The following is a 19,296-nucleotide window of genomic DNA, read 5'->3' on the forward strand; positions in this document are numbered from 1 at the left end:
TGAGGCCCCACGGGCACGATGTACAGCGGACATCATGAATGACAAATGAGACGTCCCCGAATCAGCATAGCCAAGGATTCTTTAAGACTCCCCGCGACCACTGTAAATCGGCCGTGAAAAACGAACCACTAGACGTTGGACCCCAATCTCAAATCATACATCTGTCTGAAAGAATTCCTGGGTAACTACTTGAATTCCCACCTATTAACTCCTGAAACTTTCTGGTTATGCAATTTGGTGTTGGGGATAGAGGGAGCACAAATATCGCACAAAACTAACAAATCCTACACTCCAACTGTATCCATCCATCAACACATAACCAAGAAAATCTCGGAAATCGTGTACCCCAGATCTTCGAAAACATCCGATATACTAGCTGTGGCAATACATCTGATCGCTCTCCATAGTACTGGGTGGCGCCAAACTACTCTCACCACAAAGAGTATAGAAATGTTTTCGATGTCGGTGACCTCTGGTATTCCGGGACTGAAACGATAAGCACTGTGACAAAAACACCTTGGAGCTCAACTCCCCGGGACACTCTCACAACTCCTAAATGTTAGGAGGCACCAAGACAGAATCCCCATCACAATGGTATCAAAACGATTCCACCATACCCGCATCATCCTAAAAAAATTGAGTGAGAAAGGGTAGAAGAGTGGGAAAACACATATGTCACGAGTCCTCACCAGAGGGACAAAGGGGATAAGAAGTAAAAAAGAATTACTACTCTCCGATATATAACGAGACTCAAAATAGTTTTCTTTCTAGACTCAACAACGACAGCGATTCGATCAATCAAGGGGGCTCCTAAGGTCGGTAAGGCTCGGATACCAACTTGTAGTGCCCAAGATGCGATTCTATCCCAATCACGTGATGAATTTATGATCGGGGCACAATCGCATTTCGAGCGCATAGCAAGGTGGATATCATTACGACATACCATGTACTGAATAGATAAAAATACAAGATAAAGGCTTACACTTGCCACAAGTTACAACAAGAATACATCAATACATCAATACATAGCAATCATCATACAGAAGAGCAGGATCCGACGACTGATGAAATCAAACGAAAAAGAAGAACGACATCCACCCTGCTAAACCCAGGCTCCCCGACCCGGAACCTATCCCTTGAATGAAGAAGAAGAAGCAGAAGAAAAACTCCAAACAAGCAAGCATCGCTCTCTCGTCATGATCATCGCATTACCTGTACCTGCAATATTGTTGTAGTAATCTGTGAGCCACGAGGACTCAGCAATCCCATTACCATGGGTATCAAGACTAGCAAAGCTTAATGGGTAAGGAATGGATAAGTGGTGAGGTTGCAGCAGCACTAAGCAGTGTATGGTGGCTAACTTATGAGTACAAGAATAACATGAGAAACTACACAACGGTCGCAAACTATTAATATCAATAAGTGATCCTGGACTACTTACGTTCAAACATAACCCAACCGTGTTCTCTTCTCGAACTTACCCAAAAAGAGACAGTCACGGTGTATTTTAATTGAGTTTAGTTCAGGTTCACTACAACTGGATATTAAAAACTCCCATCTGCCACATAACCGTGGGCACAGCTCTTGAAAGTTTAAACCCTGCAGGGGTGTCCCAACTTAGCACATGACAAGCTCTCACGATCAACGGAGAAAAATCCTCCTCCCGAAACAACCCGATCAAGCTCAGAATCCCGATTCACAAGACATTTCAACAATGGTAAAACAAAACCAGCAAGACCGCCCAATGTGCTGACAAATCCCAATAGGAGCCACACGTATCTCGTTCTCAGGGCACACCGAATGGGCCAGACGTTGGGTTTGCTGAGACCCTGGTTGCCGAGGGGGCGCCGGACATCGTCCAGTTTGGACCGGCACCAACAACACTGGCCCCTCTGTATTATGTTGAATTAAGAATCCTCGGGGACGCGACCCCCTATGCCAATTAATTAATTATCAGTATTATTATTTTGGCAAATGTTAAAACCAATGTTGGGCCTTGCTGGAAGAGTTTTATTCAAAGCAAACTGTTAAGGTGGCCCCATAAACCCCAACCGTGTTAGAAACCCAAAATCAAGAAACATAACACCGGTATGATGGAAACTAGGGCGGCAAGAGTGGACCAGAACACCAGGCAAAAGGCCGAGGCTTATACCCTTTACCAAGTATATGGATGCATTAATTAAATAAGAGATATTGTGATATCCCATGATATCCATGATATCCATGTCCCAACATGAAACAACCTGCAACTGCACCTCCAACAACGCTATAAGAGGGGCTGAGCAAAGTGGTAACATAGCCACACAACGGTTTGCTGAGATGGTGAAAAAGGTTAGAGGCTAACATGAAAAATGGGGAGGATGATAAACAAGTGGTAGGTAGCGCGACATAGCGATAGCATCGAGACAACTAGCATAGCAAAGGTAGTAGTGAGATCCAAGGTGACGGTCATTTTGCCTGAAATCCCGCTAAAAAGAAGATCGAATCCATGAAGTAGACGAACCAACATAGTCGAACGGATCCTCACAATCGCAACGTAACCGGAACTATCAAGGAGAAGCGCAACCGGAAAGAAGCAAACATCATGATAAACAACCATCACATAAACATGGCATGATGCACAATCAAGTATGATACATGTTCAGTTTAATGAGTCATGGCATGGCAAAGTGCAACAAACAATACTACAAGTTAAGTGGAGCTCAATATGCAACGAGTTGCATACTGAAGAAGCGCCATATTTAATTATTTAGTTCGCTCTCGTTAAAGCTACACACCAATATTAAATGTTAGTTAACATGGCAAGAGGTGAAGCATAATCGAACTACCTATCTAGGCAAGTTTAAGTGAGGCCAGAGTAAACAAACAACAATTCCGATAAATCCCCACATGTCATTTAGCAATTTGATGCAAATAACAATTTTAAAATTTTTAAATGTTGTTATCATGGTGCGGATGACATATGCAAGTTTTATGCAATTTTAAGAGAATGTTGACATGAGCATGTTATAAAGCATTTGTCACCGTGGCGGAACGAAAGGGGTGCCATGACAACGACAACGAAAATGGTGCCACGACAACATTCCGATGGTCCGACAACTCAGTGAGACACCGGTGCAAAAGAGCAGGTGTGCGGACATGCGAGAGATGGTGGGGTGATCCCGCTCACCGGGTTCCCACGGGTCGACGCATGGCAACAGAGGAAGACCGTGCAATGACAACTCGGACACAGTGCAAACACGAGCATCTCATACAACACACATGCATTCGTTCTCGGGCGTCGTCTCGGGGTTATACCTTCAAAGCGTGCATTTTTAGGGTGGAACGAGTTCAATGCGATGTAAATGGAAGTAGATGTTCTCGCGACGGTAGTCGTACAAGTCCGGAGAGGAACTTGGCGTTTCGGTCTGTAGTCGTTCGAGCGTCCCGGTCTGTAGTCGTTCGAGCGTCCGTGTGGTCTTGCCGGTGGGGTACTTGGCGCTTGTAGTCCAAATCCGAGGTCACAGCCGTGTATTTGAACTTGACGAAACGGGTCCCCGATGACGGTAGTGGTACATCTCGTAGTGGAACTTGGTGCATCCAAGGTCCCCGGCGTAGTGGTACACATTCCGTAGACGAACATGGGTGTCGTGGTATTGGCGCCTCGTCGTGTAGTTGATCTTGCCGGTCTTGACGGTCCAACACAAAGCAACACAAGGGGCCTCGGGGCGGCGCCAGATCCGGGCAGCTTGCCTGATCCATCTCGGAGGAGGACGGGGTTGACGTGTCGGCGTGGATCTGGCGAGGAGGAGGTCGCACGAGGGACGGGGAGGTCGCTGCTGTTGCTCGTCGGGCCGGCGGAAGGAGGTGCTCAGGAGCCCGACGGCGGTGGGCGGGCCGGGCGGAAGAGGTAGGAGGTTGGCAGCGCACGGCGACGGGGATGGCCGGCGAGGTCCGGGCGGCGGGACGGCTCGACTGCGGAGGGAGGAGCGGCGCGGCTCCGAGGAGGTGGCGGCGGGGGCTCCGGCTGGCGCGGAGGCGGACAGGCGGGGTGTCGGGGCCAAGCGGCGGCGGGGTTTGGCGTCGAGGAGGAGGCCGGGCGCGCGGTCTCGCTCCTCTCTCTCTTTGTGGGTGGCGGCGCAAGGGAGAAGACGAGAGGGAGAGGGTGAGGGGATCGATCGATGGAAGAGGAGGGGATCGGGAGCGAGCGCTGTCCCTGGCGGCGCGAGAGGGAACGGGGGGAAGGGAGTGAGGGGTGAGGGAGTGATCGGGCTATGGTTAAGGTGGGAGAGGTGGGTCTTGGGCCAACTGGGCCAGTTTAGAGGCTAGGGAAAGAGAGAAGAGATTTGGGGCCAGTCCAGCTGCTTACTGCTAGATCCGACTTCTTTCCCCTAGGGTTTCTAGGGTTTCAACTATCCTCCGGCGATTTCTCGGCGGAGTCCACGTAAATCACCGTTGGTGACCGGTTTTCCGGCCGGCGACGGGGAGTACCACCTAAACCCACCACGCGGGCTTGCCTGCATGGCGGAACCACCGATGATTCAGGACGTAGATGGGAGGCAGGGAGAAAAGAAGGAAGCAGAGAAGGCGGCGGCGCCAGATCAGAACCAGGCCGGGGATGGATCCACTCAGGATGGGAGGGCCTCGGGCCGTGTAGGGGAGGTAGAGGAGACGAAAGATCTGGTGGATTTGGAGGAAGATGCGGCGGCTGATGGGGCGGGCGAAGAAGACCTCCGTTATGCAGCAGAGGAAGAGGAGTACGATCTGTTCGGGCCGGAGGCGGAATTAGATGACAAGTTCGCAGGGCTGACACTCCATGGTGAGGAGGAGGAGGATCTTGATTTCTCTGAGGAGGTTGATGAGCTGATCAGTGATGTGCATTTGCTGGCTTTGTTTAGGGTTCACACGACCCGTCCGTTTAGTCATGCCGCTCTGCTTAAACAGATGAGGAACGCACGGGCGGCGGCGCAAGGAGTTACTTTCAACATCAGGGGGCCAAATCTCTTTTTGGTTCAGTGCCATTGTTTGGGGGACTGGAGGAAGATTATGGACGGAGGGCCTTGGCTCTTTCGTAGGGCGCCGGTGGTGATACAGGAGTATGATGGTTTTTCGGATGTCAATGAGTATAGGCTAAATAAAATACCAGTTTGGGCCAGAATCAAAGGGCTACCAGATGGACTGACAAGGAAGAAGGAATTGGCAGAAAGAGTAGCATCCAAGGTTGGAGAGCCACCGTTCACAGTTATTGTCAATGAAGGCCGAATCAATCCAGCGAGCACACTTCGGGCTCGGGTGTATTTGGATGTGACCAGACCCTTGGTGAGGTTTGTACCAATCACGTTGAAGGAGAGTAGGAGATACAGTGTCTACTATGAGAAGCTTCCGGATTTCTGCTATGTATGTGGTTTGATTGGTCATGTTGCTGAGGAGTGTGGTGATGGTGTTCATGATTCAAGAAAATTTGAGTGGGGTGAATGGCTTTTGTGGGTTCCAGAACCATCAGCCGATCAACCCACGGGAGTGAGGGGTGGCAGCGAGGGAGGAGGAAGGGGTGGAGGAAGAAGTAATCGAGGTGGAAGGGGTGGTCGTGGGGGTTCAGAAGGAAGAGGAGAAGGGGAGTGGAACGGAGGCAGTGGTAGAACAGATGCTCCCACAGATATGGATGTCATGGCCCCGTTAGTGGTGGAAGGAGGAGGGAAGATGGTTCGGAAGAGACTAGTATCCCAGGATGGTTCCCTTAACATCAGGGGGCAACCAATGCCAAATTTAGCAGGGAGAGTGGCGGGTACAGTTTTGAGGATTGAAGGAGGAGCTTCTAGCAGCGGTGGAGTCCCAAGTACCCCGGGTAAGGTGCAAATGGTCAAGAGGAGGAGACAGGGGGATGAAGGAGTAGAGATGGATTACACAAATGTCGCGGCCTCCGATGGGGGGCCACGGACAGTGATGCGAAACGTGTGCTGGAACTGCCGTGGGATTGGCGACCCCGCGACGTTTCAAGAGCTCCGCGATCTCGTGGAGGCTAGTGCGTCGTGGATTCTTTGTATCGTTGAAACTCAGCTTGCAAAAGATCGAGTGGAGGGTTTGGTGGGTACTTTAGGTTTTTCTAGTAGGTTTGCAGTAGCTAGTAGGGGGCGTAGTGGAGGTTTAGGGTTGTTTTGGAAGAATGATGTAAATCTTGAAATAAAGAATTTCTCATAGTATCAGATTGATTCAGTGATTACGGGAGAAGATGCGCAGCAATGGCGCCTCTCTTGCTTCTATGGGGAGGCAAACAGGAGCCTTCGTTACAAAACCTGGGAGACAATGGTCAGGCTTAGGGGAGAGAGCACTCTCCCGTGGATTTGCATGGGCGATTTCAATGAAATACTCCGACCGGAAGAACAATGGGGACCAAATGAATGAGATAGTTCTCAGATTGCGGGATTCCGAGAAGCGGTTGATCTTTGTGGTTTAGATGATCTTGGGTACAAAGGACTCGACTGGACCTTTGAGAAGAGAATTGTGGTAGGTGATTTCTGCAGAGTGCGGCTGGACCGTGCTCTTGCGAACCCGTCGTGGTCGGCTATGTTTCCCTTTGCTTCTTTGGAACATTTGACGGCTGCGAAGTCAAACCATTGTCCTATCTTATTGTCAAACAAACTTGAGCAAAGTGCAGTTCGACATAAACTGAAGAAGCCGTTCAGATACGAGGTCGTTTGGGAGACCGATAGGAGGTTCGGTGGAGCGCTTGAGGACATGTGGAGGTCAGAAGGGCTGGCAGTGTCGGTTTCAGCAATGGCGGACAAATTGTCGGCGATGGCGAACTCGCTGCGGATATGGGGCAGAAAAACTTTTGGCTCTATTAGGCAAGAGCTAAGGGTGCTGCGGCTGAGACTTGCAGCTCTTCGGGCCGATCCATCTCGGGTTGGTCCAGGCTAGGAGGAGAAACAAGTGCAAGACAGAATGATTGAGCTGTCATATAGGGAAGAAATTATGATGCGCCAACGATCCCAGATTCAATGGCTAACAGAGGGAGACAGTAACACACAATTTTTTCAGAAGAAAGCAAGTGCAAGGAGGGCAAAGAACAAAATTTCACAGCTCGAGAAGGAGGATGGCTCGTTGACTAATGATCCGGAAGAGATGGCGCAGATGGCTAGTAGTTTTTATTCGAATCTTTATGCATCTGAGGGCACTATTGGGATGGAAGAGGTTCTTTCTCATATACCTACAAGGGTTGATGGAGCTATGAATGTGGCTTTAAACAAAGCCTACAGCAAGGAGGAGGTAAAGGATGCTTTGTTTCAAATGTTTCCCACTAAAGCCGCGGGGCCTGATGGGTTCCCAGCACATTTTTTCAGCGTCACAGGGAGCTATGTGGTGATGAGGTAACTAGTATGATCATTCGAGTGCTGAATGGAGAGGACTCACCGGAAGATATCAATAGTACGTTCATTGTGTTGATTCCCAAGATAACAAGTCCAAAACTTTTAGGACAGTTCCGGCGATAAGTCTTTGTAATGTGATTTTTAAAATTGCTTCAAAGGTCTTAGCAAACAGGCTGAAACTTATTCTTCCTGAGGTCATCTCCGAGGAGCAGTCGGCTTTCGTTCCAGGACGTCTCATTACTGATAACTTTATAACTGCATATGAGTGTTTACACTATATGAAAACAAGGAGAGTTAAGGGGAACGGATTTTGTGCATTGAAGTTGGACATGATGAAAGCGTATGATCGATTGGAATGGTCGTACCTTAGGGTTGTGATGCTCAAACTTGGCATAAGACCACGCTCCACGGAGACAGTAATGAGGTGCGTCACATCAGTATCATTTGCAGTGCTGTTTAATTGTGGAATTTTAGACTCTTTCAGGCCTTCCCGTGGAGGAGACAAGGAGACCCGATCAGCCCATATCTTTTTCTGTAGGCGGCCGAGGGATTATCTTGCTTGCTCAAAGGGGCGGATGGAGTGAGAGGCATCAAAGTAGCTCCTCCAGCCCCGGAAGTGAATCATCTACTATTCGCTGATGACAGTCTTTTGTTCTTCGAGGCGAACAGCACGACAGCGACCCGCGTTCAGGAGTTGCTGCACAAATATTGCAATGCATCGGGCCAAAGAATCAACACAGATAAATCATCAATTTTTTCAGCAACGGGGTTGTAACACCCCGGAAGTAACTTTCCAATTTGTAACTCCAACTCTTGCCATTTTCGGCTATGTGTTATGATATTCCCTTCGTGGTCGGGTTTTGTCTTTCGTTTTGCATTTTGTTCTTGTCATGCATTTCATATCATGTCATCATGTGCATTGCATTAGCATACGTGTTCGTCTCTTGCATCCGAGCATTTTCCCCGTTGTCCGTTTTGCAATCCGGCGCTCCCACCTCCTCCGGCGCATCCCTCTTGTTTTCTTTTCATGAGCGGGTGTTGAACGTTCTCGGAATGGACCGAGGCTTGTCAAGTGGCCTTGGTATACCACCGGTAGACCACCGGTCAAGTTTCGTTCCATTTGGAGGTCGTTTGGTACTCCAACGGTTAACCGGGTAACCGCAAAGTCCGTTTGTATGTTGCAGCAAAACTCCCCTCAAAACCAGCCCAAAACCCCTTAACTCACCTCCATGCTCTAGGTCGTTCGATCACGATCGTGTGGGCGAAAACCGCACCTCATTTGGAGCCTCCTAGCTCCCTCTACCTATATATTTGCATCCCTTCCCGAAAACATTCGCAGTCCAACCCTACCCCCGCTCCCTCTCCGCCGCCGGACGCGTCCGGTCCGCGCCGGACAAATCCCCGCTGCCGCCCGCGCCCAATCTGGACGCGCCACGTGGCCCCGCGCCGTCCCCGCGCCGCCGGCCCGCCGGGCCCGTACGCCGCCCCCGAGCCCGTTCCCGAGCCCGCGGCTCCCCCGCCGCCCGCGCCCTCCCGTCTCCAGCGCCGCGCCGCCGCCGCCCTGGTGCGCCTCGCCGCGCCCCGCAGCCCCATCGCCGGCGCCGCCGCCCGCCCCCGTGGGACCCGTGCCGCGCCGCCCCGGGCTCGCCGCCCCTCTCCTCCGCCTCCTCCCGTCGTCCCCGACGCCTCCTCTCCCTCCGACGCCGGCCGCGGCCTCCCTCTCCTCTCCCGTCGCCGGCGAGAGCTCGTGCCAGATCCGATCTGGGATCCCCTCGAGGTTGACTTTTCTCCTCTCCCCGAAATCTCCAAGTCCCAATATTCTCACATTACAAGCCCCTGTTTATTGCATCAGAACTCTCTGCATATAGCTCCGTTTCGCGCGTGTAATATATCGAATTGTTCGCCTCATGATGCTCTTCATTTTGTTCCATTGCACCATATTCATTTGAAGCCATCTTGATGCCCAAATCTCTGGTGCAAGAGTGCTAGTTGCTGTTATCTGCTGTTACTTATCAGAACTTGGTGATTTGTTATTTTTGTAGCATTTAATCTGTGCATCTTTTGGGCATGAGCTCTACATGTGTTTTGTTGTATGCCATGCTATATTTCCAGTGGTGTATTACATGTATTTTTGTGATCTCTGTGGTGACTAGCACAAGCATGCAAACTAGGCCCCGTAATGTTTCTGTTTTCAGAGACTTTAGTAATTTCTCTAAGTCTGTCTGCTGTTATTTTGTTGCTATGTATCCATGTGGCCACAGAGAGATCCATGCATATTTTGAAGATGTTCAGTAAGGATATTTTGTAGATATTGTTGTAGTTGATCCATTCTTGCCTTTATTTGCAATTATGGAGTGCCGTAGCATGACTCAATCTTGCTCTACTTTTTCTATAAAATATTTCTGGCAGATTGTTAACATGTTATTCAATTTTGCCAAGCTTGTTGTAGTTGATCCATACATGCTATGCTTTTGTTCTTGCCATGGATAGCTTCATAAACATGCCATCGTGCTGTAGGTATGCTTGTTTTGTCATGCATAGCTCTGTAGTGAGTGCATAAAGCTCACCAAGATGCCTTCATATTATTGTTTCTGCCACGCTCTGTTTTCTGCCAAGTCTGAAACCTAATAACGAAACTTGCTATGTTTACATGGTTGCCACCTTATCTTCTGTCCTTTTTGACTTACGGTCAGTAAGGGACTTTTGTCATATGCATTTAGTAGAATACTGCCATGCCTTGTTTTGCCATGTAAGTTCCTGTAGCATGTTGTTTTCATGCTCTGAACATTGCTACCTGATGCTGTTTCTGCCATGTCCAGTAATTTCTCTAAGTCTGTGAACCTGTTATCTTTTGCACTTTTGCCTTGCCTGTTTGAACCTGCTGTGGTGTGAACTAGCCGTAGCTCAGTGTTCATCTTTTGTCAAGCATCTCCTGTAGATTACTGTCATATGCTTTGTTACTATGTTGGAGTGCTGTAGCATTGTTGTTGCATTCTAAGTGCTATCATGCTGTTAATCGCAGATTCGTGTCATTCTTGTTTTGCTTGCCATTTGCAAAACGTGCATCCGTTTTCGGTGATCTTTATATCGATTTCGACCGAAATCATCTCATCTTTCCAGTGGCATGCTTGGTTTTCCAAGTTACTGCCTTGTTCATCATTTTTCTTCCGGAGCACGCATATGTATCGCATATCATATCTTGCATATCATTCATGTATTGCATCATGTTGCTTGTGCATTTCCCGTGATTGATTGTGGTTCCGTTGCTTGTGTTCTTGTTGTGGGTAGAGCCGGGACATGAGTTCGTGAACGAGGAACCTGTTGAGTACGCTTACGAGGATCAAGCTTTCGACAACTCTGAGAACCTTGCAGGCAAGATGACCACCCCTCGAAATCACTTCTATCTTTGCTTTGCTAGTTGTTCGCTCTATTGCCATGCTGCGCTACCTACCACTTGCTATATCGTGCCTCCCATATTGCCATGTCAGCCTCTAACCATTCTTTTCCTAGCAAACCGTTGTTTGGCTAAGTTACCGCTTTTGCTCAGCCCTTCTTATAGCGTTGCTAGTTGCAGGTGAAGTTGAAGTTTGTTCCATGTCGGAACATGGATATGTTGGGATATCACAATATCTCTTATTTAATTAATGCATTTATATATTTTGGTAAAGGGTGGAAGGCTCGGCCTTATGCCTGGTGTTTTTGTTCCACTCTTGCCGCCCTAGTTTCTGTCATACCGGTATTATGTTCCTTGAGTTTGCGTTCCTTACGTGGTTGGGTGATTTATGGGACCCCCTTGACAGTTCGCCTTGAATAAAACTCCTCCAGCAAGGCCCAACCTTGGTTTTACCATTTGCCACCTAAGCCTTTTTCCCCGGGTTTTCGCGAGCCCGAGGGTCATCTTTATTTTAACCCCCGGGCCAGTGTTCCTCTGAGTGCTGGTCCAAACTAGAGCACCGTGCGGGACCGTCCCTTGGCAACTTGGGTTATGTTGGTACCTGTACGCTTCGCTTATCCGGTGTGCCCTGAGAACGAGATATCTGCAGCTCCTATCGGGATTTGTCGACACATTCGGGCGGCTTTGCTGGTCTTGTTTTACCATTGTCGAAATGTCTTGTAAACCGGGATTCCGAGACTGATCGGGTCTTTCCGGGAGAAGGTTTATCTTTCGTTGACCGTGAGAGCTTATGATGGGCTTAGTTGGGACACCCCTGCAGGGTATTATCTTTCGAAAGCCGTGCCCGCGGTTATGAGGCAGATGGGAATTTGTTAATGTCCGGTTGTAGAGAACTTGTCACTTGACCCAAGTAAAATACATCAACTTGCGTGTAGCCGTGATGGTCTCTTCTCGGCGGAGTCCGGGAAGTGAACACGGTTTGAGTTATGAATGACGTAAGTAGGAGTTCAGGATCACTTCTTGGTCATTACTAGGTGATGACCGTTCCGTTTCTTCTCTTCTCGCTCTCTTTTGCGTATGTTAGCCACTATATATGCTTAGTGCCTGCTGCAGCTCCACCTCATTTCACCATCCTTTCCTATAAGCTTAAATAGTCTTGATCTCGCGGGTGTGAGATTGCCGAGTCCTCGTGACTCACAGATTCTACCAAAACAGTTGCAGGTGCCGACGATGCCAGTGCAGTTGAAGAGATCGACCTCAAGTGGGAGTTCGATGAGGAACGTGGTCGTTACTATGTTTCTTTTCCTGATGATCAGTAGTGGAGCCCAGTTGGGACGATCGGGGATCTAGCATTTGGGGTTGTCTTATTTTCATTTGGATTGTGACCGTAGTCGGTCTATGTGTGGATTTTGGATGATGTATGAATTATATTTAGTATTGTGTGAAGTGGCGATTGTAAGCCAACTCTCGTTATCCCATTCTTGTTCATTACATGGGATTGTGTGAAGATGACCCTTCTTGCGACAAAACCACAATGCGGTTATGCCTCTAAGTCGTGCCTCGACACGTGGGAGATATAACCGCATCGTGGGCGTTACAGGGGTACCGGAGAGTACCCGAGAGGAGGTGAATAACGTTCTCAATGTTCACAACGAGTCTCTGTCAGAGAAGTATCTTGGCCTGCCTTCGGACATGGGAAGATCAAAGGAGGGGTGCTCCAAATATCTGAAAGATAGAGTATGGAAACATGTTCAGGGGTGGATGGATAAGTGTTTGTCGGCAGGAGGAAAGGAGGTGTTGATCCAGTCGGTAGCTCAAGCCATTCCGACTTATTCCATGTCATGTTTTAAACTACCCCGTGGGCTCTGTGAACATATCAATGGTCTCTTGAGAAATTTTTGGTGGGGCAGTAAGAGAGGGGAGAGGAAGACGGCTTGGGTCTCGTGGAAGACGATGTCAACACCTAAGTATATGGGTGGAATGGGTTTTCGGGATATAGAACTATTTAACTTGGCACTTCTTGCAAGGGAAGTTTGGAGATTAATGCAAGATCCAAATTCTCTTAGTGCTCGAATTATCAAAGCAAGGTATCATCCGGAGAGTGACATATTAACATCAAGCATTGGTTCGAATCCGTCGCAAGTATAGAGAGCCTTACTGGAGGGAAGAGATGTACTCAATTTGGGCTTGATAAAGCGGATTGGCATGGGGCAGGAGACTAGGATCTGGCATGACAATTGGCTGCCAAGGGATTTTAAACTTCGGCCACTATGTACTATCTCTCAAAATCCGCCACTGTTGGTGTCTGAATTGACAGATAGTTGGATGAAATCGTGGAATGTTCAGAAGCTGAATGATCATTTTGTCGGTCCTGATGTTGATGTTATTAAGAACATTCCGCTAAGCTCTCGTTTACAGGAGGATTATTGGTCCTGGCACTATGATAAACGAGGGGTGTTCTCCATCTGATCAGCATACATGATGATTACTGGCATCCGGGCGCAGCGGGAGGTGTGGTTGGAGCAGCGAACAAGACAATCCAATCAAGAGGCGGACAAGAAATCGTGGACGTATCTGTGGAAGGTTAAAGTCCCAGCAAAGGTGCGAGTGTTTACCTGGAGATTGGCACATACATCGCTACCGACTGGAACGACGAGGCATGAGCGCAAGATGGCGGACACAGACGTCTGCTCAATTTGTAACTCGGCTGAGGATACATGGAGGCATTCACTCTTTGAGTGCCGTATGGCGAGGTGTGTCTGGGCCTTGGTAGATGAGGACACCCTGGAGCATGTGATATCAACTCGGATAGAAGACGCTCGACTATGGATTTTTTGGCTGTTTGAGGCTCTAAATCAGCAGGATCTAGCGCGGGTGTTGGTAACCATGTGGGCCATATGGTGGGCGCGACGACGAGCGATTCATGATGGGGAGTTTCAGAGCCCATTGAGCACCATGAGTTTCATAAACTGCTATCTTGAGGATCTGAGTATAGCTTCTGCTTCTGGAAGGAACACAGTTACGGCTACAGATCGCGCTAGGAGGACCAACAGATGGCTAAAACCGGCTACTGGTAACGTGAAGATGAATGTAGATGGAGGGGTCTCGAGGAATGGAGCACGAGGAGCAGCGGCTGTCATATGCAGAGGTGAAGCGGGAGCCTTTTTGGGAGCTTCTGCAATTGTTTTCGATGGCCTAGTGGATCCACCTAGTCTGGAAGCACAAGCATGCAATGAAGCTTTAGCATTAGCCAAAGATCCGAATCCGCAGAGAGTTCAGGTGGCCTCGGATTGCCTTGAGGTGGTGAAAAATATCAACAAGGGAGGAGCGCCGGTTTATGGCCCGGTCCTGCACGAGTTAAAGCACCGCATGGAGGAACTAGATTTTGTTAATTTTTCTTTTGAAATTCGTGAGTCGAACTATGAAGCTCATGCTTTGGTTAAGGCTGCTACTTTGCAGTCGGGCGCCACTTGTGGCTAGGGATATTGCCCAATATCATTTGTATTCCGCACGTTGCTATCAGCGAATAAAATCCCTTTTGCCCCTAAAAAAAGCTGCTTACTGCTGAACATTTGCCACTTTCGAGCAGAGAGAAGAAAAATATCTGAACTATCGAATACTTTCTGATTGAGATGGAAAATTAACATGCAGTCACTCTGAAATACTCCCTCCGTTCGGAATTACTCATGCAAGAAATGAATGTATCTAGATGTATTTTAGTTGTAGATACATCCATTTTTATGAAAAGTAATTCCGAACGGAGGGAGTATTTATCAAAGCTCCATAACTTCAAATGGATTGAAAAGAGAAAGTGGAAGGACTTGGAATATTTCGAAGCAAAGGGAATTTAACTTGCAAGTGGGTTGCGGTTAATTACAAACTAATGGAATATTTATTATAGCTCCCTAAAATATTGGGAGGATATGTTATAAAGAGAACTCACCATGTGAATTCCCTCGATTTAAATGGATCGAAGATCCATACGATTTATTTAGATGAGTTTAAAAATTAAATGACATGATGGCATGATGCCATGATGCAATGTAAATGATGCTATGAAGAATGCAACAAACAAATAAATCGCACGACAAAACTCGGAATACATGGAAGGCATCTGGAGCATCGGTCTCGGGTCGTCACAGAGCTCATGTGGCTCCCACTGATAAACAGAGTCCTCGTATGGATCAGGTGATGGTTCTGGCTCAGGAACTGGGGATCGCGTCCACTCCCAGTATGCATAAATGTCCTCGGGCATGATAAGGTACCTGCCTGAATGAATATCGAACAAAGAAGGTGCAGGCAAAGTAATAATCTGACAAGTTTTCTGGCTGAATACCTGATTATAAATGAGTCTCTTGTCCTTATCACCACTAATAAAATCATGTGCTACCATACTGTCATAATCTAAGTATCTAGTGGGTAGCAGCATCTCCTCTTCCTCATCGTGCCTAATGGGTATTTCGAAGCGTCTAGCAAGGTGTGAGGCATAGATACCTCCAAAGACAGGACCCCTCGAACGGTTTAAACTCAACCGTCGAGCAACAATAGCGCCGAAACTAAAAGTTCTATCGCGAAGTAAAGCAGCGCAAAATAGCGAGGTCGGGGGCACTATGGCCTCCACTCTCCCCGTGACCAACTAAACATCTCCCAACAAATAATGAGTAATAGCGCAAAACAGGAAAAATGTAAACTAGCCACTCTCGCTTCCGACACCCTTCTCCTTTCCCCTACAGTAACTTCATTAATAAAATCGTCCACATCACTAGGACGTGGTTCATTGACGCTGCCCTCATAGGTAATTTGCAAACCCCACAAAAATCATAAAGCGTCATCTCCTTATGCTCATCATATAAATAAAATCTACCGTGGGTGGTGATTTCCTAGCATGAAAGTGAAAATTTTGCATGAAAGTATCAGTGAGTAGGAGGTATTGATCACACTTATTGTTGAGGAAGTCGGTGATGCCTGCATTCTCGGCCAAATAATAAAAATCATCATAAACTTTGGTCGCCCCCAAGAATGCATCATTTGGCCATTCACACGGCCGAACCTCCGCGGTGCGAGGAAGGTTATACTTGGGCTTCTTCTTCTCTTTATTTTCATTTTTCTTTGAACCCCGGCTTAAAGAGCCTCTCAACCATCTTTTCATCATTTCTTTCCTTTGAAAAATTCTGAAATTTTTAGTGACTCAAAATAAAAGTGAACCAAACTCAACAAAATTGATAGCAACTACTCCTACAAGTGTCTAGAAGCTCTATCATGCATCAAAACTACTTTGGACCATATAAATTTGACATGCAAGCTCAAGAACAAGGTCACCACAGTAGCAAAAAAATTCAACATATAAAGCACTGGAACAAAAACTAATTTGACCATTAGAGGAGTCACATACCGAAGAACAATCCCCCAAAACAGTTTTGCAAATGGATCTTTGCACAAGGAGATTGAAAATGGCAGCAAGATGAGCTAGAACACGGGTTTGAGCAATGGGATGTGTATTTCTGGAGGAAGACGAAGTGGATGGGTGCTGGAATAAGTGAGGGGGACCCACGTGGGAACCACAAGGCAGGGGCGCAGCCAGGGGGGTAGGGCGTGCCCTCCACCCTATGGTCCACTGGTGCATTCTTAGTGCCAGAAATTCTAAAATACTCTATAAAAAATCATACTAAATTTTCAGGGCATTTGGAGAACTTTTATTTTTTGGGCATTATTGCACGGATAATTAAGAAAAAAAACAAACTATTTTTGCTTTATTTATTCTAAACAACAGAAAGTAAAAAGTAGGTACAGAGAGTTGAGCTTTCTAAATTCATCCATCTCATGCCCATCAAAAGGAATCCATTAACAAGGTTGATCAAGTCTTATTACAAACTTCTTCCGAATGACATGAATCGGAGAACTTTTGAATAACACTAGGTTACCTCAATGGAGATATGCATGTCCCCAACAATAAGAATATCGTATTTCTTTTTGACAGTAGGAAGAGGAAATTCAAAACCTCCAATAGCAATAGTTGAAAATTTTCCAATAGAATTGATGCTATGAACTTGAGGTTGTTTCTTCGGAAAGTGTACTGTATGCTCATTACCATTAACATGAAAAGTGACATTACCTTTGTTGCAATCAATAACAGTCCGTGCAGTATTCAAAAAGGGTCTACCAAGGATGATCGACATATTGTCGTCCTCGGGAATATCAAGAATAACAAAGTCCGTTAAGATAGTAACATTTGCAACCACAACGGGCACATCCTCACAAATACTGATGGGTATAGCAGTTGATTTATCAGCCATTTGCAAAGAGATTTCAGTAGGTGTCAACTTATTCAATTCAATCTACGATATAAAGAGAAAGGCATAACACTAACACCGGCTCCAAGATCACATAAAGCAGTTTTAACATAGTTTCTTTTAATGGAGCATGGTATAGTTGGTATTCCTGGATCTCCTAGTTTCTTTGGTATTCCACCCTTAAAAGTGTAATTAGCAAGCATGGTGGAAATTTCAGCTTCCGGTATCTTTCTTTTATTAGTAACAATATCTTTCATATACTTGGCATAAGGAGACATTTTCAGAATATCAGTCAAACGCATACGCAAAAAGACATGCCTAAGCATTTCAACAAAGCACTCAAAATCCTCATCATCCTTTTTCTTGGATGGTTTAGGAGGAAAGGGCATGGGTTTCTGAACCCATGGTTCTCTTTCTTTACCATGCTTCCTAGCAACGAAGTCTCTCTTATCATAACGTTGATTCTTAGATTGTGGGTTATCAAGATCAACAGCAGGTTCTACCTCCACATCATTATCATTACTAGGTTGAGCATCAACATGAACATCTTCATTAACATTATCACTAGGTTCATGCTCATTACCAGATTGTGTCTCAGCATCAGAAATAGAAATATCATTGGGATTCTTCGGGGTGTCTATAACAGGTTCACTAGAAGCATGCAAAGTCCTACTAGTTTTCCTCTTCTTTTTATTAAAAGGACTAGGTGCATCAGTATTAACTCTCTGAGAATCTTGGTCAATTCTCTTAGGATGTCCCTCAGGATACAAAGGTTCCTGAGTCATCTTACCACCTCTAGTCATAACTCTAACAACATGATCATTATTCTTACTATTCATCTCATTGAGCAAATCATCTTGTGCCTTAAGTACTTGTTCTACTTGAGTTTTTACCATAGAAGCATGTTTACTAATAAGCTTCAGATCATTAACAGTTATACACATATAATCACCCAAGCGGTCAAGCATGTAAGCATTACGTTTCAATTGTCTACTAACATAAGCATTGAAGTTTTCTTGTTTAACAATAAAATTATCAAACTCATCCTAGCATTGACTAACAGACTTATTATAAGGAATATCACCTTCATCAAATCTATAGGGAGCTACTACCTGTGTCGGAATATTAAGGCCATGTACTTATTCAATAGCCGGTAAATTCTTAACATCTTCAGCTTTAATACTTTTTTCTTTCATAGATTTCTTTTCCTCTTGCATATCTTCAGGACAAATAGAATACCTCTTTTCATCGGAGTTGGCTTAGGAGGTGGTTCGGGAAGAGTCCAATCATTATCATTGCTCAATATATTATTCAATAGTTTTTCAGCTTGGTCAACAGTTCGTTCCTTGAAAACACAACAAGCACAACTATCTAGGTGGTCCCTAGAAGCATCGGTTAGTCCATTGTAAAAGATATCAAGTATTTCATTTTTCTTGAGAGGATGATCAGGCAAAGCATTAAGTAATTGGAGAAGCCTCCCCCAAGCTTGTGGGAGACTCTCTTCTTCAATTTGCACAAAGTTAAATATTTCTTGTAAAGCAGCTTGTTTCTTATGAGCAGGGAAATATTTTTTCAGAGAAGTAATATATCATATCCTGGGGACTACGCACACAACCAGGAGCAAGAGAATTAAACCATATCTTAGCATCACCCTTTAATGAGAAAGGAAACAACTTAAGAATATAGTAATAGCGAATTTTTACCTCATGAGCAAATAGGGTGGCTATATCATTCAATTTAGTAAGATGTGCCACAACAGTTTCAGATTCATAACCATGGAAAGGATCAGATTCAACAAAAGTAATTAACTCAGGATCGACAGAGAAATCATAATCCTTATCAGTAACAAAGATAGGTGAAGTAGCAAACTTACACTACAAAAAAAGACACATCCGTGACATTTTGGGCTGAACGAATTTTTTTTGTCATACTTATGACACTTCTATGACGATAATTGTGACAAAACCCGGTATCATCATAGATGTGGTGGGCTCCTACTTCTATGACAAAAAATCATGATCGAAAATGGGCTTTTTGTCCTGGGCAGGCCGGAGACACAGCTGCATGACATTCTTTGGGCCGTCCATGACGGAAAAAACCGTGGTAGAAGCGAGGGCGAGGAAAATTTCGGGGAGTTCTCGGTTATGGTGGGTGGTCGGGGCCGAGCGATGTGCGTTTCTCTCGTACACGTACGCGCCTGTGTGCGAGGCGTTGGGCTCTAACTGAACCCGAGTGAGGCATCGCCTAACTGAACCCGAGCGATTGC

The 19,296-nt window shown here is 46.4% G+C and overlaps 1 protein-coding gene and 1 long non-coding RNA gene across 2 annotated transcripts; one reads left to right on the forward strand and one right to left on the reverse strand.

Annotated features, from left to right (window-relative positions):
• Positions 1-994: 994 nt before the first annotated feature.
• On the reverse strand, positions 995-4,202 carry LOC123493841 (uncharacterized). Its single transcript, XR_006663230.2, has 2 exons — positions 3,298-4,202; positions 995-1,218 (listed from the first exon to the last, which is right to left on the reverse strand). It is a non-coding gene; the product is annotated as an uncharacterized lncRNA (long non-coding RNA).
• Positions 4,203-4,500: 298 nt separating this feature from the next.
• On the forward strand, positions 4,501-7,350 carry LOC141022517 (uncharacterized). Its single transcript, XM_073498777.1, has 3 exons — positions 4,501-6,001; positions 6,434-6,882; positions 7,018-7,350. The coding sequence occupies exons 1-3, from the start codon at positions 4,501-4,503 to the stop codon at positions 7,348-7,350; spliced, it is 2,283 nt and encodes a 760-aa protein (XP_073354878.1).
• The last annotated feature ends 11,946 nt before the right edge of the window (positions 7,351-19,296 follow it).

This window comes from Aegilops tauschii, chromosome 5, assembly GCF_002575655.3.
Source record: "Aegilops tauschii subsp. strangulata cultivar AL8/78 chromosome 5, Aet v6.0, whole genome shotgun sequence".
Lineage (NCBI taxonomy): Eukaryota > Viridiplantae > Streptophyta > Magnoliopsida > Poales > Poaceae > Aegilops > Aegilops tauschii.

Bases quoted from the DNA above. Each gene is read 5' to 3' on its own strand.
- LOC141022517 (XM_073498777.1), top strand. From the start codon at position 4,501: ATGGCGGAACCACCGATGATTCAGGACGTAGATGGGAGGCAGGGAGAA. The intron at 6,002-6,433 runs GTGCGTCGTGGA...TTTGTGGTTTAG, and splicing joins CCGCGATCTCGTGGAGGCTA to ATGATCTTGGGTACAAAGGA. The intron at 6,883-7,017 runs GTTGGTCCAGGC...CAATTTTTTCAG, and splicing joins TTCGGGCCGATCCATCTCGG to AAGAAAGCAAGTGCAAGGAG.